At 41.0% G+C, this 27,947-nt stretch overlaps 1 protein-coding gene across 3 annotated transcripts; it reads right to left on the bottom strand.

Annotated features, from left to right (window-relative positions):
• Positions 1-79: 79 nt before the first annotated feature.
• Positions 80-26,090, bottom strand: bicdl1 (BICD family like cargo adaptor 1). Of its 3 annotated transcripts, XR_004656626.1 has the most exons (12): positions 25,145-26,090; positions 23,588-23,803; positions 13,435-13,551; positions 12,191-12,202; positions 10,835-10,981; positions 10,457-10,636; positions 9,032-9,250; positions 7,723-7,866; positions 6,618-6,748; positions 4,193-4,313; positions 3,351-3,465; positions 80-1,420 (listed from the first exon to the last, which is right to left on the bottom strand). XR_004656626.1 is itself a non-coding variant. In XM_034871701.1 (11 exons), the coding sequence occupies exons 1-11, from the start codon at positions 25,652-25,654 to the stop codon at positions 1,244-1,246; spliced, it is 1,974 nt and encodes a 657-aa protein (XP_034727592.1). In that variant the 5' UTR covers positions 25,655-26,082; the 3' UTR covers positions 80-1,243. The 3 variants fall into 3 exon arrangements, 2 of the variants coding, with proteins under 2 accessions (XP_034727592.1, XP_034727593.1); XM_034871701.1 differs by lacking the exon at positions 3,351-3,465 and having other exon boundaries at positions 25,145-26,082; XM_034871702.1 differs by lacking the exons at positions 3,351-3,465; positions 12,191-12,202 and having other exon boundaries at positions 25,145-26,078.
• Between the last annotated feature and the right edge of the window lie 1,857 nt (positions 26,091-27,947).

Genomic DNA, 27,947 nt, shown 5'->3' with positions numbered 1-27,947 from the left:
GGAACTAGCTGCAAAGACATATGCATATACTCCCCTTTTTACCATTGTTTAGCAAATGTTAGTCACTAGTTGTTCACTTTAGCAATGATTGGGAGTCGTGTTTCTTGCCACCCAACACGTTCTAAGGCCAATATTTACAATATTCTTCTACTGTGGCAGTTCTACTCTCTATCCAATCTATCTGCCTTTTTAGCTGCTAAATGCTCCATTATTTCCAGCTTGATGCTTGCTGTAGCCGTCAGCCGTTTGGTCCTGAGCAGGTAGAGGGCAGTCAGTTTATTAGAGCTTTTTGCTGAAAACAGCTGACTGCTGCCAACAAATCGGGGGAAACCGAAAGGGTCGTAAAACAAAAACAAAGAGATAAAAAAAGGTCACTGCATAGAGCTGAACTGCAGAGTTGGGTGATAATTTACGGAGAGTTTGACTATGAGTGGTATTTTTCACACTACACATTGTTTATAGAGACATATGCAGCTTTAATATATCTATTGCAAGTCCCCAAACTTGAAAATCTAATACTAAATCATTTACGTGGCCCTTTAAAGTTGTTTTTTTTCTCACTCTGATTTGAAGTTTGGGCCTGGGGCAATTTGCTCACCTTCATTACGGTCAATAAGAAAAATATTTTTTATCAAATATACAGCAAACTACAATCCTGATGCCTCAAGCTCTGTTGCCTCATGTTGTGAACATCCCCTAAACAAATGAATAAACCTGAGAGAGCCCATGTGGGCTGGCTGCAGCGTCATGTTCTGATCTACAGCTCTGTCCTACTATCCACATCTTTTCCTACAATCCTGCAATGTCCCACACATCCACCTGTTGTTCCCCAGACTGCTTGGCCTGATAACTGGGATGCATACAGTAATAGTTTGTACATAGTGTTCCCCCTCTACAGAGTTGGCAGTGGACTAGTAGAGATGGTTGTAGGCACTACAAGGAAACCTTCCTCTTTGGAGGTAAACTTTGTGACCCTGTTCATGTCCTGTAAGACTGATTTCTATGAGAGGGGCTGAAGCCAAAGCCTCTGGGGAAGTACTATTCTTAGTCAGTCAATCTTAGTCAGCAGTCACCAATTAATCAGCAAAGGGGACAGATAAAGTGCAAAATACCCCCCCCGTCCAAACCTCAGTGTGTGCCACTGCCCGTCTTTGACTGTGTTGTTACCCCGATACTGTGATGTCACTCCCTCCTTGTCCCTGGCCTCGTCTGTCTCTGTCTGTCTGCTGTGCTCCAATGAGGCTCAGTTCTTTTTGAAAAAAGAGAAAAGTCTCTTGTCCCGGTCGGAGATGCGGTGAGCTCGTCTGGAGGACTGGCCGCCATGGGCCCTGGACGACCCTGGCAGGGACGTAGGGGCAGAGCGCCACTCGTCCTGGTACTTGTCCATCAACTGCTGGTCAATCACTCTGTGCATATCATCCTAAAGCCATAAGCACAGACGTGGATGAGAGAAAGACAGGAGAGAAATGTTACACAGGTGGGGTGGTATATGAAGTTCTAGGGAGATCGGAATCATTGATCAAGTTACCTATTAGATATTGATTAGCGACACCACAATCACCTTTTGTCCCTGATCATTTGTTGTTTACTTACAGCTGCCTGGCCTCAGGTTTTAAATAATAATAATAATAATAATAATTTGATTAAAACAAAAACTGTTAGAAATATGTGCAAAAAGAAGCACAAAGTTATTTTTATACTGTGCCGAAGCACTTTACAGCGTGCTTCTCATTAACCTATTTAAACACACACACACGCTGATGATGCGCCACCACATAAGGTGCTAGCCTGACCATCGGTGTTCAGTGCGGACGTGGGCAGGATTGATCCTTCAACCAATTTAACTACACAAGCACCAACCAGTTGAAGCACAGTCAGGAGGGACCTGTCATTCAGCTTTTCAGCTCTCCTGGAGTTTTATGGCCATTAAGGAGAGTTTGCCAAAAGAGTCTTTTTCCTCTCAAATTAATTCATTTGAATAGCTTATAGAGGCCTAAGGAGGTAAAACATATCCAGTAATTCCCAAGAAAATGCCAAATCAGAGCAAAGTCCACAAAAAAAACACAATTTAGTGTTGCAGATGTGTTTTTTTTTTCTCTTTCCCATCCTGTTGGACAAAATACTTTGACTTATTCAATGGATGGTTGTAGTAGAGAGATAAAGCCACCAGGGGGCTCCGAGAAGTTGTACATTAAATCAGGTTAGCAACAAAATTGTGATGTGAGCCTAAAACATGTACATAGAATATTAAAAAACACTTTTTTAATGTCTTTTTTTTACTTGGGACACAGAGGTGTCAAGTAACTAAGTACAAATACTTTGTTACCGTACTTAAGTAGAAAGTGTGGGTATCTATGTACTTTACTGGAGTAATTATTTTAGAGCAGACGTTTTACTGCTACTCCTTACATTTTCATGCAGTTATCTGTACTTTCTACTCCTTCCAAAAATAGCCCCGTTACTCCTATTTCAGTTTGGCTTGTTTTCATTCCGGCTTGCCATTGTTCAAAAGAAAAAACCTATCCAGATAAACCGTGCCACCCGGATAAAGTGAATTTGATTGCGGTTGAATGAGAAGTATAAACATATACCATTCCGACACCCTATTGGTTTCTACGCGGTCCATCGCACCTGCATATGACACAAATCACATCACACTCCAGCAAAGCGTAATAGCAATAGCAGACGTATGTAGCCTACTAAGATGTCCGTGAAAGAGACTTAAGAGAACTAGCCAATCCTTCTACATCCCTTTCGAATACGCTGCAAGCTCTGCACACCCAAGTACCACAAGCTAATTGTTTTCAAAACTTGCTGTTTAACTTGAAAAAAAATTTTTCCCTTACATTGCTTTTACTTTCATACTAGTTTTGAAACCAGAACTTTTACACTTTTACTTGAATAAAAAGCTTGAGTTTACACTTCTACAGAAGACATTTTTAAACCCTAGTATTTATACTTCTTCTTGAATAACAAACGTGAATACTTTTGACACCTCTGACCTAATATCACTTAGCAGTCGCATTACTATAACTAAACACCACCCTAGTTTATGATGGATTGGAGATACGGGGGTGTTTTTGGTTTCTGTGTTCTCATCTCTCAACAGGTAAGCTGACCAGTGGACCAATCTCTTAAAACCCTTTAGGTAACACAGGTGTATGGAGAGAGCGAGAGAGAGAGAGAGAGGGTGGTGTGTTTGGATGGTTCTCTGTGGTGGTGAATGGGTTCAGAGAGAAAAGAAGCTGGGATGGGCGTCTCTCCTGAGTCAGGTAACCTTGGCATGGAATGGCTCAGCATAGTTGGGTTAATGCTGGGTGAAATGGCGAGATGGCGCGGCTCAGGCTCACCTCTAAGGCAGGAGGGGGGGGTACCACAGGGGAGAAAGGGTGGTACGGAAGCTGAGAAAGGCCACTAGATCAGAAACCACAAGAGCCAAACAGTAAAGAGCCCTGAGGAGGCAAACTGTGGGCAGGGAGAAGAGAGAGGAAAGAGCTGCTAGTTACAGATGAGGGAGGGGAGAGAGGGAACACACACAAACACACACACATACAAACACACACACTGTCCTCAGGCTACATGTCATTGTTGGGCAGTAACTTTGTATCTTCATGTTTTGTCATTGCAATTTTTTTTAATATCAATGCTAGTGGTCACCCTTTACATCTGTCTGTGTGTTTTACAAATATTTAAACAGTGATGAGGGGATTTTGCCTGACTTTGTCTGAGGTAAATCCCTCAATAAAATGTGTTTTCAAATTAAAAACAACGGCTTTGGACATAAATTGTTTCCACCCGACAGCAACGATATGTAATATGTTTCCTTATGAACATCCATTAAAGACAAACAACTGACACGCACCCTCTGAAGTTACAGTCATGGAGTGGTTATGTGTACTTTATGTGCACCGATTCTATAAGTGTTAAAATAATAACCACAAGTTACTGGGAAGGGAAGAAAAATGGACAAACTGTTCTAATAGTGTAATTTAATTTACATTTCATTCATACAGTACATTATATAATAGTCTGCTTAATAATTTCATCTTAAATTGGATGAACAAAAAGAATCCAAAAACTACATTTACAGAACAGCATTATTTATGTAATAACCTTTAAATAGCTGTTTCAAAATGCTACAAAAGGACAAATGTGATTATACCAACATTATTGCTTGTGACCTTTGACCCACCTGCCAAGCCTCCAGCTGCTGAGACAGGTTGAGCTTCTGCTGGATGGCGTCCAGGAGCTGGCTATTCAGAGACATGATGTCTATTTTACACTTGGCCAGCTCCATCTCCACTGCTTTCTTCCTGCAGGACACACAGACAGAGCAACTAGTGACATCATACCATGGTGATGAATGTATGTCACTGCCCAATGTGAGTCGAGTGCAGATGTGAGTTGCGCATGGTAAGACGGTTTAAACGGTTTACGGCATAACGTGTCACACTGAAATTAGTAAAATCTATGAAATAATAAACTTTTATCTTTAGAAACACTGACAGAAGATGGGAATCATTTCAAAAACGTTATAGCTATCTATGATTGTTTGATTGCTAATGTTAGCTCAAAACGCCATTCAACTGACAACCTTTGATTGAGAACTCACAGTGACAATGTAAAATAATTCTTTAAAGGAAGAGTTCGTCATTTTGGTAAATACGCTTATTCAATTACTTGCGCCTGAGTTGGGCCTGGCCCACAACAGATGTTGATAATGGAAGAGACCCCACACAGTGTGAGCTAACCTTAGAGCTAACTAATGCTCTGTTTGCATTGTAGACATTAGCTCTGTAAGAGCTCCCCGTTTATTGCACCCTTTTTCTCCCTTCAGGATCCACTGATAAGCGGTATGAGCTCTTTATGCATAGGTGTTCCTCACTCACAACAGGATATTGGATGGTAAATATTGAATATATTATATTATATACAGTATATAATATGCGATTTGAAATCAGTGAGATCAGCAACAACACTCTTAACATACAAATGACAGGAAAATCTGGCAAGATAATCTTTAGAACCATAAAAAATGTAGTGCTTTGCTGACCATTGTCGGGAGGGGGGAATCAGTTCCAAAATTGGCTTTATTTTTATGTGGAGTGTACCCCGCATTAGATAAAAAGACTGGGAAACAAGGCTACATTCAGCCGACACTTAACTTAGCTGACTATAAAGATTGGAGACAAGGGGAAACAGCTAGCCTTATGGTAGTCTCGCTTTGCCAGACCATCCACTTATTCTTGACCAAATACCTCAAGGTCGATATTGTGACGATATTGTATGGTTGATTATTGGTGCTTTAACAAAATGTTATTTTGTTGAGAGTTTTGATAAATATTCTCCAGAAATTATTTAATGACTAAGTGGGTAAAGGTAAATAGTAGAACAGCTAGAACAGTATGATAACTAAAGGAAGTGACATCACTTTACTGTAATTCAGCCTGTAAAACCAGGTAAAGACAACACTTAAAATATTACGATATTACGATACATCAAAAATCTAAGACGATATCTAGTCTCATATTGCAATATCGATACAACATTGATATATTGCCCAGCCCTAGAAGGGAGTAAAACGTGCTCTGGTTTATTGGCGTTTCTTTAAATCAATTGCAATCATACTGGACGTTGCTAAGCTCTGCACGTAGTCGCTGCAAAATAGTCGTGCAAGAGAAAACTCAGATTGGACAGATAGTTACTAAAGTCCTCATTAATCCACCAAAGTTTAAAATTCCAACACAAAGGAAGGAAACGGACATCAGCCAAATTAACTAACAAATTAACTAACTAACACATCATGGTTATAATCATGGTCACTGCTCCCAGCCAAGAAATATTCCGGCACATAACCTCCGGGAAGAATTAACATGTCAAAGAGTGATCTTTAGGCAGATTTTGTTAGCTTTGGTTAGAGCCATGCCAGCACTTTCCCAGCTTCCAGTCTTTATGCTTAGCTAAGGGAACTATCGGGTGCAAATAAATAGGAATGTTTCCCTATTCATAATCTCGATCTATGTTACATTATGTATGTGTGTGTAGTGTTGAAGTGATGAAAAAGAACAAATGTAAAGGAAAATTCAGTTTCATTACAGTTTGGGTCTTGTTCTTGTAGTTTTCAGTTATGATAACTGTAATGGCAAATTTGGATATATACGGTTGTTATGTTTGTAGTGTGTGAGTGTGTGTGTGTCTGTGTGAACGGTTTGTTGTTACTTCACCTGCGCACCTGTGTGTGGGTGCTAATTGGAGATTAGAAAGGGAATCACAGGTGAGGGGGAAGAGGAATCTGGATCCGGGAAGCCACACAGTTTTTCAACCTCAGCTGTGTGAGAGTAATGTTTTTAGATCTCATCGTTCTCAGCTTTTAATCACTCAAGGCAATCTTTTTGTATGTGCTTTTACCTCAAATTTTGAACGTTAAGGGATGTAACCTTATCCCCAGATTTCAGCTTTGAACTCATTGAGTACAATGTTTATATTACAAATAAGAACCTAACACAAGACCCACGTTGAGAATGATCCTTTAAACCTGACATTATAACATGATATTGATGAAGAATGTTTTGTTGGCTGTGAGAATCTGCACATGTGCATATGTGATGTGATCCTACTTGGTTATGGCGTCGTCTCTGTCTCTGATAGCAGTCTGGAGCTGCTCGCTGGGTTCTCGGACTTCAGCCATTGTCCTCATCCGCTCGTTGTCCTCCCGGAGAGAGCACATCTCTACATTGAGCAGTGCCATCTGCAGGTCACATGGGAGAATGACACAGATGTGTGAGACGCAGGCCTCATAAATTCGTACATACAGAGGGGTGCTCATGTGTGACACTGATGTTCAGTTATCCAATCCACCAGGAGAACAGCTGACCCGTGTGTGTGCATGTGTGCGTGCGTGCATGTGTGTGGAGCTTCTTCCGTGTAAATCACGCTAGATGGCATTTTAAACCCACAGGAGAGAGTGAGCTGTCCTGGTAGAAAGAAGAAAATGTTGAAGCAATGTGCTACTTTACAAACAACATACAACAAATTTACAGTGACACACAAACTGTTGAGCAGTGTTGGAAGATGTATTCAGATCCTTTACTTTAGTAAAAGTACTAACACTACACTGTAAAATACTTTGTTACAAGTAAAGTACAAGTCCTGCATTGGAAATGTTATTTTAGTAAAAGTATGTAAGTATGGGTCAGGAAAATGTACTTTAAAGTAAAAGGTAATTGCCATAAAATCCTAACATTTTAGAAACTAAAAATTGTCCTAACAATTGTGTTTTGTTTAACGGTTAAACATTTCAGCTGGACTTGTAGGCTGTTTTTTAATTTTTAATACAACATCGAATTTTCTAAACTACATGTGTTTTGTGTGCAAAAGTCTTAACTTGTAAAGTAACTAGTAACTAAAGATGTCAGATTAATATACTAGAGTAAAAAGTATTACATTTCTCTCTGTAATAGAAGAATTTAACATGGGGGGTTTGTACTTATGCCCCCCTGTATTTTAAAGAGGAACATTTATTTACTTATGATACATTATTCATTCACATGGAAAATTGGTGCCCTTAAAGGTTGGATTTATCCTTATTTTTAAATTAAGACATCAAGATCAATTTCCAAAAGATGATTTTTTTATTCCTCTTTTTAGTCAACTTTAGCAGGGGTTTCCCTGAGCAGCACTGTAATGTTATCCCATGTTCAGTTGTGTTACTGAAGGCGGTACCTGATTGTGCAGCTGCAGCACCTTGTCTTCAGTGCTGCTTGTTTTGTCCTGCTCGGCTTCGTACAGCTCTCTGACTTCCCTCAGCTCCTCGCCTAGCTTCCTCGTCTGCTCCTCCAGACCCTCCTCATCACCCCGCGGCGAGCCCTTTCAACACACAACACACATCAATTCACAACCCACTGTATGTACAGTATATGGGTTGTTACCACCCACATGTTATTATTGAAAATATGCCCACAGAGGCTCCACTGTGTCAAAGTATTACTGAGTAAGCTGTCTTTAAAATATCTTTGTTTCAGCCAAACTGAGAAATACAGAGAGAGTTGTGTGGACCTGATAGTCTTAATTAACCTTGTAGCAACTCATTTGGCAATGGCTTGAATGTAAAAGACATTTATTTCTGTAATATCAAAAGGTTACGCACAGTGAACAATCTATTTACAAAACAGTTTTGAGCCTGAGATATCATCTAAGAAAAATAAGAGCAATTCCAACAATATGTCTTAGCTTTCAACTGTATTCTGGTCAGTATGGGAAAGGAAATGAGTCTAATAGTGGTGAAGAAAACTACATTGTTGGAGGACTGAAAGTTACTGTGAACACACCAAGAACACTGGCTTCCAGTTTACCTCTTGGAAGAAATAGAAACTGGTCCATTTCTTCTTGCCAAAAAACCTGCCACTCTATTTCCACTAGTCTCCTAATCGACAAAGACATTTCCCTCTGCTGGTTCCCGCATTAACAGTAGCCTACGCTTGACGTTTGTAGCCTGTAGGTAAGCATGTGGGATCTATAATAGTTTATCAACATTAATTGGAATTAATGAAAAGGTTACAAGCGGCCAAAGTGGGTTTCCTCAGGAGGGGGGCTCACGTCTCCCTTGGAGATAGGTTGGGAAGCTCAGTCATCTGGTAGGAACTCGGACTAGAGCCGCTGCTCCTTTGCGTTGAAAGGAGCCAGTTGAGGTGGTTTGGGCAACTCCCTAGGGAGGTGTTCCAGGCACATCCAGCTGAGAGGAGGCCTCGGGGGAAGACCCAGGACTAGGTGGAAGGAATATGTCTCTACCCTGGCTTTGGAATGCCTCGGGATCCCCTAGTCTGAGCTGGTTAATGTGGCTCTGCAAATTCTACACTTGACTGATCTACATAGTACTAACTTGTTGTCCTTTGCTCTTTTTAGTATCAGTCTGCAATTCAAAAGCATTGAAATTACTCGAAAAAGTATGTTTTCCCTAATAGAATACTAAATTAGGCTTAACACACGCAACTAGTTGACAGTGCTGACTAGTTGCCAGTGTGTTGTTCATTACCGTGGACTCGTTGCCATCCAGCAGATTCTGTGTGAGCCTCCGTAGCTCCAGCAGGCTGGTGTGGAGGCTCCCAGTAGGCACATCCTTGGCTGAGGACGTCTCCGAGGACTCGTCCATGGAAGAATCAGTGGACAATGCCGAATCCGTGACGTCGTTTCCCCGGAGATGGGAGCAGATTGAGCGAACCTCACAGTATGCCTCCCATAGCTGAAGACGCAGCTAAACGGACAAGCAGGGGGAAGAGTGTTTAGAAACTTTTGCACAGCAAGTGGCCAGGTTAGCTCAATCGGTAGAGCAGGCACACATATATAGAGGTTTACTCCTCGACGCAGCGGCCGCGGGTTAGACTCCGACCTGCGGCCATTTGCTGCATGTCATTCCCCCTCACTCTCCCCTTTCATATCTTCAGCTGTCCTGTAGAGATAAAGGACTTAAAATTCCCCAAAAATTATCTTAAAAAAAGAAACACACAGCAAAGTATTTGACGGCAATTTTGGAGTTTTTTTCAATCAAATACAATACTGCAGTAACCAGACCCAGATACCGCTACCCCCAAATAAATACTTTGTGATTTGGTGAATAAACAAGATTACGTTTGACTGCCATATGATTATTATGCTAATTTATTTATTTAGGTATGTTTGTATTTTAATGCATATAATTTAGGCTTATTTAAAGAGAGAAACTTGTGTAAAAACTCGAAAGCATCCCAGAAAAGTAGTAGGCCTAGTGTAATCGCTATGGTTGGCTAAAATACACAACTGAAAATAAATTTTCGCTTTTTACTTTACTGTATTTCTTTTAAAACAATATAATAATAAAAGTTTAATAATATAAGTTTAAATGAAGTGTTAGATTGGAAAAAAAATATATGTATTTTCACTTTTTCCTCTTAAGTCAGATTTATGGTACTCCGGAGGTTCCACACAGAGCTTTCACCATAGCCTACATAAGTGGCCTGAAGTTTATCCTGTGCAGGATGCGTTTATGTGTGCATCGATCTCTTTTAGAGAATAGCATGGCTGGCATGTGTGTGTGTGGTAGAGCGAGTGATTAGCTTTGGAGGGAGTACCGACTCTAGAGGCATTGTGAGAGAAACATAGTGTCTCCCCCGTGCTTTCTGACCACGTTGAGGAAGCTGTAGCAGGAAAAGTTAACCGTCTCATTGATTTCATGTTGTTTATGGAGAAGGACAACAAGGAAATGAGTTGGGGAAAAATGCAACGCTACAAAGCCACGGCTGAGCAATGTGCATTACTGTGATGTGTGACATTTTCTAAGAGATGCACGTAAGAATATGGCGTAGGGTTTGTATCTCCACGAATCTATGGTGTTGATTTAATGCAGATGCATAAATTGGCCTTTACCGGGCCAAGGAACGTGCCTAGTATGCCTATGCCTAGATTGGGTCCAGACAGAAATTACCTGCTCTCGCTCCTGCTCCTGCTCCTCCTGCTCCATGCTCTGTTCTATCTCACACAGCAGGCTGGACGGGTGCGGGGTGAGGCCATGGAGGCTGTGCTCCTCCGTCAGCTCCTCCAGCCGAGCAGCCAGCTGCCTGTGGGACATCTGAACCTCCTGAAGCTCCAGCTGGCTCTGTCGTAACTGGACACACACCAGAGGACACATAGCTGTGATTTAACAGTGCAAAGTATAAATGAAGCACCTGGTCTGATGGGTCGACTTCTTGCAGTCATCACTAAAACAGCTCTGTAGAAGAACATTTACACACAGTGTCTACAGAGGTAGTAGCTATTCCTTAAATATTCCATATCTAACAGAGCTTTGTCCATGTGTCTGTACCTGTAGGTCCTTCGTGTGAGACTGCCTCTCCAACACCAGCGTCCTCTCTCGGAGGTCCTCCACTGTATTCTGCAGCAGCTCATTCTCCGACAGCATGGCGTTCACGCGGCGCTCCAGCTCCATCTTCCTCTCCGACAGCATCTTAATCTAACGTGTCAAACAGCACCAGTTAGTTACCGCGCCGCTGAAAAATAGTAATTCATTGTTGAAACTGAGGATTGTTTCAATTACGTAGTGGATAGCGGACAGATGGGTAGTTAAATGTGGTATTTTTCCTGACTCTGTGGCAAGCTGGGGTCTTACACAAGATTAAAAAGTACTCCCACTGGCCTAAAGAATGTCTGTTGCCTAGCACGGGTGTAGGCGTAGTTGCCACCCTTGTCTTCAGGAATGTCTTGGTGATATGTTCGCGACTCCACAAAAATTGATATCTTACCATGCATGTGTAACAGCCTTTTACTGAAGGCTAGCAATGCAGCAACACGTGTTTCTTATGAATTGTTTCCCCTTGTAGCTGCCTGAGCAGCTTTCCCCGTTAAACAAACATCAGTTCTTCATTTTCATCCCTCCTGCTTTTGACCTACATCTGGTAACCTACTTAACAATGTGGAGGCTTACATGTGGATCTGTTGTTTTTATCATCATATGAGCATCCACATTGCCAGGTTCTGGATATTTTGGGGCCGCTATAGCCTCTTCCTTCACACATATAGGGCAAAAAGCCGTTAGTCATCGGCACATGTCATACAAAAGCAAAGCGTTGGAAAAGTGGGAGCACCCAGACATTGCAGTATCTCAGCTAAATATAGAGCGGTTGCCTTTTCTCCCAATTATAGCACAGGCTCTGCAGTCTGGGTGTTTTCTGCCTGACTTTGAAGTGAAGCTACGGGGGAAAACTGATTTGTTGTTGTGCTCTAACAGTACCTTTATTCATTACTTCTCTGGCTGATTTCATACAGGACACAGCTGACATCACAACACAACTCAAGCTCTGACAACCAAGCATGTTTTTCATGCTTGGTCTCATGAAACAGGGATTGCCAAACAGATATGGAAATGTCAAAATAGCTACATACTTTAGGTGACAACATAAGTTTTTGAATATTGTACGGCATTCAATTTAAAATGCTGAGATGTTTGTCTTGAGTTTTAAGTATTTTAATTAGCATGACATTCAATAATATACCCTATGTAATGACAGTATTTTGGCCTATCGTAGACTAATTTAATTGGTTAAAGTATATTCAATTGTAAATTAAAAAGAAAACAATGGTGCAATCCTTGTTTCAATTTTTTTACATGGCGTTACATGCAGCATGCAGTCTGACCAACAGACAGCGTTCAATAACCACTCACTTCTAGCCCTTGCTGCTCCAACCAAGAGGGAAGGAGGGGGAAGGGAAGAGGAATGGGTGAAGAGAGAGATAAATATAAAGATTACAGAAAGAGAAGAAAAGTAGTTTGAGAGTAATCCCACTCCTGACCTGACAGAATAAACACTGCATGGTGGATGAGAGGAGAAAACCATCCAATAGTTAAGTTTCCCTTTACTGGAAAAGCATTCCACTAATTATTTACCCAAAACACTGACTTTAAAGCGAGGCCATGTACCTTTTGCCGAACAACAGTAAACATAATACAACAGGAACACAAGTTGAAAAGAGTCAAAATAAGATAACTGCCTTGGTAAAGTCAGCTACCCAGTAATGTCTATCTAAAGTTTGCCAACGTGAGCTAGCATTAGCCACCATTAGCTTATGGTCCTACCAGACTGAGTAAGCAGAAAACCGTAATAACTCCTGAGAAAAACGCTTGCAAAAACTCCTGAGTATATTAAATTGAAAAGGGCTGTGTTATTATTACTAAAGAATTCAACTATCAAAGGTGTATGTCATGCTCATTTTCAGGTTCATACTTGTATTTTGGGTTTCTACTAGAACATGTTTACATGCTTTAATGTTTATAAAAACTCAATAATTTTCTTATACTGAATATACTCTATTCTGTCTAAAACGCTCAGTTTTACCACCTGTCACTTTAAGCAACCCTCCCAAATAAGACCTATCTGCTCTTATTGGTCAGTGTTCCGCATTTGCGCTCTAGGAGTCTTTTTACTGTCATTGCAGCTGGGAAACGACTGTAACGGCACTGTAGCAGCACTTTGTACACTTTGTACCTATTTATAGTATAGTTATTACATTACAACACAACAAAAGCTCAGTTTCTGATTATGGGCTGTTTGCATTTCTCTGTGAATTAAGCGTTATGATAATTTCACTGTATTTATATTTGTAGCACGTTAACCAGCTTTATAAAAAGACATATATGACAATATGGGACTATTAAAACTTCTTTCAAAAGCATAGTCTTGCTTAAACTTTTCATTGGATCCGCTGTCACCCTAGGCACTCTTCTCGCTGAGTTACCAATAACTGCAAACAGCAACATTATTCTGGAAATGAAAAGTGCCTAGCTGCACTTTTAAACTTTTTTTTTTTTTTTAAGCTTTTGGTGTGTGACTGCTGAAGCTATGTGCACTCCGAAAAGTACAATTTAGTATATGAATAGAAAGGGAAAAAATGGTACTGATAGCAGCTCACCTCAGCCTGTAGAGTCTCTAGTCGAGTCATGTGCTGGCTTGTAGACATACTCTTCTCCCTGAAGTCGTCCCGTAATGAATGGACCTGAGTGGACAACTGCCTTTCCACCTCTGCAGCCTGGATGGAGACAAACAGACAGGTCAGTAAGACACATTTAGACTCCACATGTGCCTGCTCTAAAAACTGACACAATGCAAGAGGACCACCATGACAGTTCACTAGTCTATATCCACAACATTCCACTTCCAAGATTGGTCCAATGTTGCCGGAAATTCCGCCAGATCACACTCCTTTTGGCCGGATGTCCGTTACCTCCGCTTTCTTTGTGTTGGAATTTTAAACGCTGGTCGATTTCTATGTTTGACGACTATGGTTAACTGCTCTTTAGATCTCTGCAGGGTAAATCCAGACAGCTAGCTAGACTATCTGTCCAATCTGAGTTTACTGTTGCACGGCTAAAACAACTTACACGCGTTCCACCAAAACAAGTTCCTTCCGGAGGCTATTTTGCAGCGGCACCATGGCTCTGTCCGGCGCTTGGGATTGATTTAAAGAAATGCCAATTAACCAGAGCACATTTTTCTCCAATCCGGGAATGCTGTGTGGACTAGCCAGACCCTCTTTCGAAGCATTGTGGAGGAAGTTCTGGCCATTTGAGACTTAACTGACACTGCCTCAAGTGACATCACTTGAGGACTTTTTTCAGCAGCTCCCTCTGAAGAAACTAAACTCTTTTAACATATGCAGTAGATCTGTAAAACTGGTTATATTCTCCTTTAATTTGTGTTTATGTTGATGTTGAAATAACAACATATTGTTAAAGTGTTATATAATTGCTCTGTATAATTAAAAAGATTGCATAGCAACTCTTTGTCAAGATACTCATTGTCTGATAGCAAGTCTTAGCACACAGACACACACATAGACACATAAACACACTGATATGGTTCACTAGTATGTACTCAGTGTTCCTGATGTAAGAGTTACTTGTAAACCAGCCCTCCACAGTCTATTCCTGTATAGACTGTGTTTGTACATAGACCTACTGTTTTCCTGTTTAAAAATGCATGTGCAGCCCCATATAACCCTTAAATAGTCAATGCTCATTTGACTATTTTTCAATGCTGAATGCTGATTATTTGTGCAATCCAGCCCAGCTGCAGACTCAGTTTATCAGTTATCTTAGGTGGACCTAGGAAGCTACTGTTTGCATTATTATCACTGCCGTGGCAACAACAAAGTCCTTAAAACCACTCACTACTTACAGCTTACCGAGGAGACTAAACATTTAAACATATAGTAAAAATGTAAAAAACATGTAGGAAATGGAACAAATATTTGAGTTCACAGCATCATTTTTTGACTTTTAAAAGACAAACCAGAACTGCACTGGCTGCCGAGTCAAAATTGAGATGACTAATATCCATCTGAGGTACAGCCTCTAGGTGGCACTGCAAACTGCTGCCTCCTTCCAAGAAGCTCAAAGAGAGATGTGAGGAGCCTCACAGCTGGTCGAGGTGGTTGAAGTCTGTGTGTGTGTATGTGTGTGTGTGTGTGTGTGTTCTGGAGCACCCCTCTCTGAACAGTAACTCATAATGCAGCACTCTGGATGTAACCCTGTGTTATTCCTACAATAGAATGTGTTAAAACCAGAATTAAAGAACATCAATACACTTCAAAATGTTCTCCTTGCAAAATGTTTTAAATACAATAGTAGAAGTTGTCACATATCTGCAAAGAGTTTTTAACTACAATAACGTGGAAGAGTTACACACCTCCCAGTGTTGATTTCAGAAAGGACTACACACAGCACTAAAACCGTAATATATGGCCATAGTATAATAATGAAATTATACTTGTTTTGTATAATGTCCATAAAGATAGTGGTTCAATTATTTCCACAAACTTGTAAAAGTAAATCTCTTCCCTGTCTATCGATTAGAGCTGAATTAAATAAGGCTGCCAATAGTTTATGCGAATCATTGTAGTTATTATACCTTGAACTTACTGCCTCTAACACCTGGAAAAGCAGGGAAGCGCTGTGTGAGTCATGTTCTACAACTTGCTTTCAAATCCATCCAGCCCTGCCTCATTCAGGAAATGCTTCTGCCGATGCAACTGCACTCTGTCCCTGTAACCTGGATCACCTCAGTGGCAGGCCACAGTGTGTCAGAGTGGACAACTGTGTCTCTGGAGTGGTGATAAGCAACACCAGCGCACCTCAGGGAACTGTACTGGCATCATTCCTCTTCACTCTTTACACCTCAGACTTCTGGTTCAACATTGGTTATGACTCCTCCATTGTTGGATTCATCAGCAAAAACAACGAGGAGTACAGAGGATTGATAGAGAGCGTCATCACATGGTGCAACAACAATCGCCTGAAGCCAAATATCAGCAAGACCAAAGAGCTGGTGGTGGTTGATTAGCGTCCAGGGGGAAGGAAGTGGAGAGAGTAAACTTATACAAGGACCATTGCGTCCAAGACCGGACTAAACTTTCAACACTGATTTCAACTTTAGGAAAGGATAGAACAGACAGTTCTTCCTGAGGAGACTCAGAGGTCCTACAGAGTGTGCAACAGGCTCCTGGAGATTTTGTTTGCTCTTCTCTTTTGCTGCAGTGGGCTGAGGAATGGCAACAAGGCTGGTGAGGCCAGCCAACTGAACAAGCTGGTAAGGAAGGCCAGCTCAATGGTCGGGCTGGAACGGGACAGTCCGGAGTATAGGTATAGTAGGTATCGTTCAAATCTGTTCGATACCTGTACCTATACCAATACCATCACTTCAATATTGGTTCCAAATAACGAAAATAGGTTTTAAATACATTTTTACACATTCCGGCAAAACTATTTTGATTCATTTTTAGCTCTTACAGCTTGAACTCCGTCTCCTTGCCTAACATAGAGTTTTTCCGGCCTGTCTTTACAATGTGCAAAGTTAGACAGCCAATCATAAGCATTATCAGATCTTAGTAGCAGCATGCTGCATGCTTATTGGCTAAATGATGCTCGTGATATTGACTCCTTAGGTATTGAAATTTGGTTATACACGACAAGGAATTTTTCGATACTCGATACTATGGAGAATATTTGGTCGGTGTTTAAACAGGATCCAATTCGGAGTGGGCAGCAATCTGGAGTTAGTGGCTGAGAGGAGGCTGAAGAACAACTCAAAGCCATCCTAGATCACCCCTCTCACCCTCTCCATGAACAGCTGTGGCAGATGGACAGCTCATTCAGCCACCGATTCATCCCAGCCAGGTCTAAAACTGAGTGCTCCAGGTGCTCATTTTCCGATCAGACTGAACAACACATACAGTACTGTCATTACTCTGAACAGCCAACAAACACACACACACACACACACACACATACACACAGCCACCTCGCCCTATTCATTGCCTCTCCGTTGGACTGATTTATATACTGTCTACGTACCTATTTCTCTGTATACTTGTAAACTATGTCTTTTTAATTTATGATACTTGGTACTTTAATTATTCATTAATGTTATACTATAATGTAGTATTATTCCATACCTGACTACTTCACTATATTAAGCTATACCGTATTGCATTTGATATTTTAAGTTATACTGCTGTACTTTACTATATTATATTATGTTAAACTATATTGTTAACTGTGTAATTTTTATTATTACATTGCACAGATTACATTGCACGGATGCAGATTAGTATGGGAGATCTTGTGTCCCATACTATACTCTCCTCCAGTAGTTTACACATTTTTTACATAAAGGGCCTTTAAACAAATTAGACCATGGACCCCCATTTAATAAGATTTTGTCCCAAGGTCCCCCCATCTGATTGGATTTTTGCTTTTAAGCCGTCCCTGCCATTATTTTCTGTTTTTCTCTTTACCTAATTACATGCCTTTTTTATTGTGTTAGGATGTCTGTATCTGTCAATATCTTTTGTTTCTTTGTTTATGTGTGTGTTTGTGTATGTCTGTTTTTGTATGTCTTATATGTAAGCTGCAGACATCATTCTTAGTGTTTTGTTTTTATTAGGTCTTCCCCCTTCCCATCTTTCCTCTCTGTGTTTTCTTGGTCCTGGGATGCATTCTTCTGTCTCAGCATATTGTTTGTAATTTGAAATGTTCCAAATAAAAATATTTGTTTGCAAAAAATACACACCTTTTTTGTGCGTGCTATAGATTTACAAAGTGAAAAAGCCCAAAGCCCCCCCCTCAAAGGGACTTACAATCTCCAACAGAAAACACTGTTCACCAACTGCTCCAAACAGCTGTATTTTAGTCCAGCCTTTACTTCTGTGACAAACGTGCGTCACTTTGTAACACACATTAGAATGTTGCCTAGCTGCTACCGTGGCACACACTCATACTCTGCTTCTGACTGGCTAGTAGTCCTCACCTAGGTACTGCGCATGTGCGACTCCCAACAAAGAAGTGAGGTGCCTCACTCTGTAGCTAAAACAGAGAGCTCAACACACAGGGGGAAAAAGGAGCTAAAGCAATGTGCGGTACGAAATATGGTGTTTGTTGAAAATTAAACCATGTAAACCTATTCTTGTAAAACCTCAAAATACAATTATAAACCAGAAAATGAGCATATTATGATCACTGTAAATACAAAGAAAAAAGTTCTCAAAAATAAATGTTGTCCAGTGCATCGTCTGTTTTCCTTCAAGGCTAAGCCATTTTAGAGTTCAGGCAAACATTGAGGCAGAAGAGCCCAAATAACTAGACAATGATCTAAAGTCTCTGTTATGACAGCCAGATGTGAGTTTCTATGTACCAGCTGTCAGCTGCATGATCTTGTCTCCTCTGTGTGGAAATCAGCTGTACAGTCAGTGAAGGCCAGTGCAGGTCAGAGTGGTAATGTGACATGTGACCCATTGGCCCTATATGCTGTAAGATTTGAGTTCATGTAAAAAAAAAAAGAGTTTACCACAGACTGCCTGATTTACAGAGACTCACTTTATCTGCACATCAATTCCTCAGATCCCAGATCAATCATTATCAGCATGGCATAAACAAGAGGGGCATATTGGACTGCTGTGAGAGAATCAAGGGCAGAAAAGTAGGGCTCAGCAGAGAGATACGCTTCTTTACAGCGTCTTTCCTTTGACATTTATGTGAATTTTAAATGTGAATATTGAAAAGTATAGATCACTCCTGTTGATTCAGTTGGTGGCTGTATGTGGCTATGGAACATGATCTAACAAATGTGACTGCAGGTGCATCACAGGGCTTTGGTGACGCAGACTAGCATCAAACTAGCCGTGTCCTCGTGCCATTCTGTAAAGCACATTCCCATGGTAACAACACATGGAGTTTCAATTTGCATGTCACTCTGGTTGGCATAGCAACCAGGGAAAAGTGGGATTGGTGAAGATGTGGTCTCAAAGCTTCTGGTATTTTCCTTAGTCACTTTCACAGAGCTCTGCCTTGTCTAGACTTATGAAGGATGGGCAATCCCAAACGGTTGCATAACAAATACAGAGAGCAAAAACTAGTGCCAATCAGACAGCTGATCCTGAGAGCAACAGCCACCTTGGGCTGATGGAAGGCAGACGTTATGCGCTCCAGTGACTGAACAAAGCTGATGGCTGGACAGATGCCAAGGGGCTGTGTTCAACTCTGGTTAGAGGTTGTAAAAGGAGGTGTGAAACTGAATCCTTTGCAGAGTGTGAAGTGGACATACTGTACTGATGAGACCAGACACAACAAAGAATGCATCCATTCTGCCTTTGTCATTATAAATATTACAGCTAGCTTCTTGGTTTCTGTCGCCTCCCATGTTGGTGAGTGCACATGTTATAAGCCTTCTGTGATCGCGCACCCCATTGAATGTAATGGACGATTATAAATATCAAAAAGTTACACACTAAAGCTTTACTTTGTTTGTTAAAAAAAATTGAATCACTCCTCAAATGCGCGAGGCTGTCCACTGCTCCTGATACTTAGGATGGGTTAAATGCAAGGATTGAATTTCACTACATTGTACAGTTTGATTGTATGTGACCAATAATTACGTTTTTCCTCTTCTTCTTTAAAATAACCAAAATTGATGAGTCACTGGAGGCTGCTTTCAACATTTAATTAAGTACATTCTAGAGGTTGAGGAAAGTTGAATTTATCATGGCCGTAAAACATCCAGTTAGACACATATACTGGAGTCAGTGCAACAACCAGCCTTCTTTGATCATGTGTGGTAATGTAATTAGAGAAAGGTCCTTTCCTGTTGGCTCACTCTGATCAGATTAAGCTTGAGGAGATTGGCTGTTCTCGCCATCAAGACCCATACAGACCAGCACACACCTCCTGGGCTCTACTCCTGGATCAATGGGAACCTATTTTCTCTGGGTGTATTTAATAAGATGTAAAGTTGTATCAGTTGTATGTATTGGAATATTCACTCACAAATACACACACCCACACCCAAAGTGGAATAACCACAATAACCTGTGTCCGGCCAGGATAAGACGTGACGAACTGCAATATTAGATCTTCTTTGTCCAAATATCTTAGTAACCTGCTGTTATTAATTAAGTCGAGTATGGACTGGAGTTGTTTTGGTTCCTGACTGAATGCATATGGCAAGGCTATTAGCAGAGATTATAGCCTAATCCCCTCAGCACTGTGTTTTACCCTGTGAATGACATCACTTCCTATGCCTTCTCAAGGTCATCCCACTGCAGACACAGGCAATGCAAATTTTTGATTATTTCAATCTTTGGCTGCAAGGTTTGCTTTAGAAATATATATAATAATTGATATATAATATTATGTAAATAAATAAATTACTAGCTTATTTAAAATAAAACAAACAAATAAAATGTAAAATAATTGAATACATTTAAAAATGTTGGTATTCTGGAAATAAAATAAATGTCTTTATGTCTACTTGTAGTCATTTCTGATGATTTATCAAATGTATGTATTAATTTATTTGCTCATTGATTATTAATCCATAGCCATGATGAACACAGTGCATACTGTCGTGTAGCAATATCAGCCACAAGCAAGTTTGTTTGTGTGTTATTGTCGACCTAAAGGCTGTGGATGCAGTTGGCCTTGTCCTCAATAGGTGTCTGTTGTCCGACTACCCCTATTCCGCCAATATGATTTTTAGCAGGCATGCAATACGGTAGTAACATGTGCTGTTCTTACAGGAACCAACATATGGCCCAGTTTAGAACATAATAAGACTATTCCGATTAAAGAGTTAACTATCATGGGAAACAGGGAGGGCAGTTGAAAACAGCAGGCCTCCACTGACCTCAATTCTGCAGGGTTTCCTCAGGGTAGTTTAACATTCCCTCCATTCACTCAGAGCTGTAAACAGTTAACGTTACTTAGTCACAGCCCAGTGCCTAATAATGAGCACTGACAGAAAAGATAGAGAGAAGAAAGCAAGAAGGACAGAGAGAAGGAGAAGGATAAAATGAGAGAGAAAGTGAGCACTGTGGCTGACCTCGTTTATTCTATTACCCAGCAGGTCTTCCTCTGCATGCCCAATTCTTTGAATCGTGGATCTGGATCAATGCAGTCAATTAAGTCTCATACATTTTCACTGAGTCACTAAGACCGCAATATATGCTCCCCCCTAAAACATAATATACCACTTTCAGGGAATAACTTTATAGATTCCCACACTCAGGTTTCAATTAAATTAAATGCAGTTTAATTATGCTAAGTGCTTGCTCTTGCTTAGATCCATAGCGACTGGCCAGTCCAGGGCAGTCCTTGATTGCAATGTGATGATGGTGTTGGGGCAAGATGGGGCAGGAAACTAATTTAATCTGATTAAGATGAGAGGACAGCTGCTCTGAACAGCGTTGAGTTGGGGGTTAGAATCGACCACACAGAGCCTTCTCCTCCCTGAACAGTGTGTGGCTGGCAGCAGATCCTATCTTCTCCCAGGAAGGGAAACAACACAGCGTCAGCGTCACCATAGACACAAGTGCTGACGGGGATATCAAAGCACCTGTACATGCATGTCAACCTTTGTATGCGCAGCTCTAGGGCACCCTGAAATAGCCTTGGCACCTACTGCTAGCCTACCTGGCAGCTGAACATACTCTGATGCCTCTGTTTACGGCCCTTACTCAAAGTTGTTATAATAGTCTTCCAGGTGTTTACTGTGTATCACTCTGACAGGCTAGGCAGCATGGTGTGTTCCTGCTCTTGGAAAGCAAGCTCATTACTGTATCATCAATTGTAAAGTGTGTTGGAGTGGTATGTAGTTTCTCAACCACACAGTTTGGGAAATCTGACATAATGCATAGTGACAATGTTGAAAAGAAGCATCATAAATTGGTTAAAAGCGGTATAAATGTGGATAGATTACAACCGTTTGAGATAAAAATAAAACTAGAGATTTGCGATGCAATTTATTAAACAGCCTAGGGTGTAATCTACTTCAGATTTTTTAGATGTCGCTACGTCATCTTAGTTGTATAAAACGTTGTTTTATACAATTTCAGTCCAGTTGCACAATTCTGTTTGAAAAGAGGACACATTATGTTGTTTTGCACAGTTTAAATAAATAAATGTGAATCTTTCAGTCATTTGTCCGCAACCCATTCTGTTAAAAACATAAGAAAATTGTATCGTGAATTTAATATTGTGTATCGTACTGAATCGTGAGATGTATTGTTACATCCCTACCACAGAAGGGACAGAACGTGGATAAATTAACAAGAAAACGAAAGGTATAATCCAGGCCAATAATACCATTGTCTCAGACTATAGTCTCAAAGATTCCCAAAAAGTTATATAGTTAAATAAACTACAGTTGTTCCAATACCGATGTCAGCATCAGTGCCTCTGATACAGCCTAAAATGGTGTCAGTATCAGCCGGTATGCAAGCCTATGCACCAATCTGATACCACTTAACTAAGCCCGAAAGAAAATATAATATAGTTTATAAATATACTATTAAATAGTTTATTATGTTCTCATTGTGGATGACTGTCAAACTACAAAAAAAGGTTCTATGGCATTCATTCTCTGTATGTGTTTGTTCATGTTTTACAAAGGGTTTAACCTGAGCCAGATCATACAACAATGATAGCAATCATATCACATCCATGCAGGGATAGTAGTTTACAGCTGTCAAAATAATAAACAAGATTATACATATTTTAAAATTCACTGTTATCGAATAGGTACTCAGTATCAGCCAATACAGAAGTTCAGGTATCTACATAGGTATCGGAAGGACAAAATGGTATCGGAACATCTCTAAAATAAACACTGCTCTTACTTTGTCTTATTTAGATTTACACTGAAGGCTTCACAAAGATGCAGTTTTTGCAGTGCTGTATTGTTACACTGAATTGACCACTCTGTATGGATAAAGACAAGTGTCTTGTTTTGTGTATATAGAGCAGACTGATGTGTTGCACTAAACTCCTTAGAAAGGCATTAATCAACTGTAGCTACAAACTCTAGCCCTCTTAGCTCCATCAATCTGCAACTACTGCCAATCTTAGTTTCTCCTGACGTGTGTACAGTGTTTAACATTAACCAGGATGTAGCTTCAAGTCCTCGTGACAACCCTGATCACTGCTAGATGTATGTGTGATTTTATCTATTTGTCTATCAATCAATCTGTCCCTCTGAATATCTCATAAAGGACATTTCCACTCTGCTTGTCATATTTACTGCACTCAATTTACCTGCCAATATAGAGAGTGCTATTGCATAAGTGTGTGATCCACTCATTCTAAATTATTCAATATAAGACCCGAAAGCGCCACTTTCATTTTGATGAGTTAGCATAATTCAGGTGAAGTTCGAGGGAGCCAGACTGAATGGAGGTAGATGATGATCATCCTGATCACTCATCATCATCACTTGGCTGAGCATCTTATGTGATGTCAACCAGGCAGACATCAACTGGTCTAAGTGGCCCAGAGCCCAGGTCAGTTTGACATACTAAACACAGACACACACACACACACACACACACACACACACACACACACACACACTGAGTGGAATGTTGCTAAAAGCAGCATTAGGACCATGTGACTCAGTGACTTAAAGCCCAGACTAATTAAAGCATACATGCAAATTGGCCCAGCCCTCCGGAAGCAGCACAACTGAAGCACACACAAGCACACACAAACACACACACACACACACACAATGCTGCTCACCCTACTGAGTTGCTCCAGCAGTCTATGGTTCTGTTCGGAGAGCTCGCTGATGGACTTGGTCTTGTCTCTGTCAGCCTCTCTCAGCTGGACCTGATGCCGCTCCAGCTCACCCTGCAGCTGCTGGACGTCCGTCTCCAGTTCGGCAACACGGCCCTCCCATTCCCCCTCTCGACTTTCCAGACGCCTACGCAACTCATGCTTCTCTTGCTCCAAGTGCTGCATGTGGACAAGGGGGGAGAGGGTGGTACGGTTTAACCTTAATTTGCTTGGATGTGATGTACATTATTACCTTTACTTAAGAACATGAGCACCAACGAAATTATGGAAGGTGGGTCAAAGTCAGATAATTCACAAAGATGCGGGTGCTGCACCAGAGTGAGAAAGTATGTACTCAATCCTTGGAAAAAAGTCACTGTACTAAAAGTAAAAAAAAGTTAAGGATTAAGGATCAGGTTTTTTTCGAGGGCCAAAATTGCAGGTCCCACCTCTTTTACCATCTATGCAAAAGTCAGACTTATTTTCGTTGCTGATGATGTCCCTTTGTCATTACTATGCATTTAGCATTACAGTAATATGAAAACATATGACGTTAAGTAAGACAAACAAGTTCAAAAAAGTACTGCAACTACAATTGCCTAAAATGAAAGCATTGGTTTAATCTGGTGCAAGGATATAGTAGTATATAGTTATATAATTTTGAACTGAACGAGTTGTTTCCTTAGCTCCGGGAGTGACAGTTCAGATAATAGGATGCTTTTTTCTTTTCTCTAGAGGGCAATGAACAGTGGACGGATGCACTGCATCACCAGCGGTTGCCAGAGTTGGAATGGGGGTTGTTGTCATGGCTATGTCCAAGGCTGAAACAGCAGGCATCTGTTTGATCTGTATCTGCCACAATTTTCATGTATGAGTATTTTCCCAGACAAAAGCAGAGATCAAAGAGAATCAAAACAACCTCCGAAAACCAAGTCAAGCTCTGTTAAAATACGGTATCAAAAACTGTAACAACATCAATAATAAGAAGAATTTGATATTAAGAGGCAGCTTATTTCTCTGAGCTGCAACATGAATATAAATATGGATCAAAGGACTGAACAGATGTACAGTAGATACAGAAGGCCCTGGACAGCAACAGGATTAGTCTTTGTGTTTTTCCTCAGGCCACGTGTTGGCTTGTGTGAAGGATTCTGAAAACAACAAGAACAAAACCTGAGAGGTGAAATAACTCAGAACATGCTACACCTTTTTCAGCTTGGCTGTTACAGAAAGAGTGTAGTTAACTTTGTCTTTAGATTAGAATGACCCACAAGTTTCAATTCACGCTATGTAACCAGTGCCAGTTTATAGCACATTAGATACAATACTGCGCTACCAAGAGAATCATGCAAGGTGAAACCCTCTGTCTTTGGCAGCTTGAATGTGGAGCTCCCCAGGCAACATTGGTTATCATCCTCTTGAGTTTGTTTACATTGTGAAGGCTCATACTTGATTAAAGGATTAGGCATTTTGAAGACAAACCAGTAAAAACTTCTGTTTTATATTCTTCCCTTAGTTTACCTCTAATTTCTCGTTGAGATCTTTGTGCATTTTCTCATATTGCTTGGTCAAGTCTTGGTTTCTCTCCAACAGCGCTTTGCCGAGTTTAGCAGCTAAAACCAAGTCTTTTTCCTTTTGACGGAAGAGCGACAGCAAGTCTGCGTTATGCCCCACCGCAGGCGTCTCTAGGTCCGACAGCTCCTCCATGTCGTCCCGGTCCCCAGTAAGCATGGCCAGTTCCTCCTCCAAGGCCATTCCGAGGCCTCCGGACCCGGCGTGCGGCAACGGGTGGCTCTGAAAACCGCCGGGCTCATGAGCGGCGGGGCTTTCCCGGGGATCCATACAGTCGCTGTCCAGCTCCTGTGGTGCTGAAACCACGGCGGACGTCTGCAGGTTTAGGCAGAAAGTGGACATCGCCTCCCGGCGGAGAAGAAGCCGACAGATAAGAGCCGACAGATTTTTACTCCGGATGAACCCACCCTGCCTTGACAGGGTTGTGCTGACCGGACCAGCTTGTAATCGACAGTTCATCCATCATTCTAGCAATTTCGTACAGGATCCAGTTATATTGCAAACTGCTGTCTTCCTAGTTTCCTCGTCCCTCTCTCCTAGTTAAGCTACCAGCCGCGACTCTGGCTGAGATTGAATCCCAGCAAACACCGCCTTCTCTGTAGCTCACTGGCTGTTTGCTATTGGACACACACAATGTTTTATCCCGGTATAAACCGCCTTGATAATCTCTGCGCAGCGGTCGGTGGGTCAGGGTCCATCCCGCTTCGGGATCCTGGTTCTCCCATAATGATCGGCCTGTTACACCGGAGGCATTTGCCAGCCAAACAGATGAGCGCGATCCCGATGCCTCCTCAACCGCTTTCCCGTCTTGAATGCGCGTTCCCACCACAGTGACGCCTGCTACAACCTGTTACAAACTGCCAGCCCATTGGTTGAAAATGATAGCGCCATATTTTGGTGCTTCTCGCACATATCCAGTAAATGAGCACGTGAAGAGATGAGGACTGTTTTTTTAAGTGATGCTCCATCTGTATCGTCAGAAATGATAAAACAAGAACAAACTGTGATGTTTGTAAAACCCCATGAATTTACATTTTGCATAAACCGATGCACCAAATGAAAAATTTGACAAGGTTTTTTGCCCTAAGCCCATATTAAATAAGAACCTGTTTAAACTGTTAGAGAAAACTACGATGACGGTAACATGTGGTTTCTAGTCAATGTAGGTTACCTGTAACGTTAAGCAAATTTTCCAGATACAAAAGGTTTACGTCACCGCTATCCCTCGAACAATATCCATGTAGCTAGGCCTAATAAGGTTGTAAAAAATGTAACTTAACGCGTTATATTTCATCTTTTACGGTAAGTCAATTCTATTTTTATGTTTAAATAGAAATGTTAGGCTACTCTTTTGGGAATGGGTGAGGGTTAGGGTTAGGGTTAGGGTTAGGTAGGTGTAGGTCTACGTTACCTGAAAATGCATGCAACAGCGCTCACTTACGCTAGCTCGTCCGTCAATTAAACTTCCTATGAGTCTTACAGGCCGAAACCGACCATTCAGGTGGTAAGTCTACATGTAGACTACTTAATTCCCTACAGCTGCACCTTAGCAAGCTAATGCAATGCTAGCCTTTGAGCTAGCTAGCGATAGTTGTTAAAAACTTAACGGTACACACACTCAGCTTTATGTAGCCTTACATTAATTAAGTGGTTGCAGCGACTCAGCTTTTCATACTAAACTGACGACGTTGTCATTCCGACCATTCCAAGTACGGTTAGTTTTTTCCCCCCAAATTCTATGTTAGCAACGTTACAATTATGTTCAAAACCGCTAAAGGTACTGTGTCACGCATTGACATAGCAATGTTCATGGTTCCGTCATGCACTTATTTTATAGGCTATAAGTGAAGTATTTATCGGTGTTGCATGCTAATAGTTTTTTGTTTAATTTGATACATTTTGTTGTCTTCAAAATACAGTCCACATGCCAGTTGTGAAAAGTAATTGATATACTAAAATACACTAACGTTACTGCAATTGCTGCAATTTAAGGTAGACAACAATTACTTTATTTGAATATTTTAATTGTGCTGACTTCATTGCATTTATTGTAGGTTTTACCAATATAGATTAATTAAAATATCCAAGATAAACAAGTGTAATGGTAATTGATTTGTAGTTGTTTGCATCCATGACAAGCTGTACACATGACATGAGAAATGTCTCACTGGCGTCAACAGTTAGTTATCCCTCATCTTCACAGATCCATCAGGCTGAAGTTCTATTGCTCCAGGCTAATTTGGAAAGAATGTGACTAACATAAGTTATTTTGCTTCAAGTTGTTTTCAAAGATGAAGGTGGTATAGTATCTAGTCCCAAGAAGAGGCTAAAATATTAAATTAAGAACTTGGATCAAACATGTCCATCAGCTGGACCTCACTCATGGAATGTTTGGAATTACAGGGTCAAGACGACAGACAAATTAAATTGGGTGTTGCTAATTGATGTGTGTATTTTCCACAGAGGGAAAAGGTCAGGTCAAATAAACCAAACTGAAAAATATTTGCAAACTACTTTATGAGGCTAGGTTCAGGAATTAACTCAGTAAAGGCCCTCACACGATATAGCAACATGTGTGCATGGATGTATTATAAGCCCATGTGTGTGTCTGTGTATGAGTGGGGGTTGAAGGGGTTGAGATGAGGTTAGGATATCGGGGGCGGGGCATTGGTGATGAATGATTGCAAACAAAGCCTCTTGAGCTGGTAAAGTGAAGGCACAAAGGAAGTGGGTCACAGCCTGCTGGTCCACC

The sequence above is a fragment of the Etheostoma cragini genome, chromosome 5 (assembly GCF_013103735.1).
Source record: "Etheostoma cragini isolate CJK2018 chromosome 5, CSU_Ecrag_1.0, whole genome shotgun sequence".
Taxonomy (NCBI): domain Eukaryota; kingdom Metazoa; phylum Chordata; class Actinopteri; order Perciformes; family Percidae; genus Etheostoma; species Etheostoma cragini.
This window is presented reverse-complemented; position numbering and strand designations above follow the sequence as displayed.

Excerpts from the sequence above, each read along its gene's own strand:
- bicdl1 (XM_034871701.1), bottom strand. The coding sequence starts at position 25,654 with ATGAACTGTCGATTACAAGCTGGTCCGGTCAGCACAACCCTGTCAAGG. Across the intron at positions 13,552-23,587 it reads TGCTGGAGCAACTCAGTAGG|GCTGCAGAGGTGGAAAGGCA; the intron begins GTGAGCAGCATT and ends GTCTCCATCCAG. Across the intron at positions 7,867-9,031 it reads TGGATGGCAACGAGTCCACG|GGCTCGCCGCGGGGTGATGA; the intron begins GTAATGAACAAC and ends GTGTGTTGAAAG.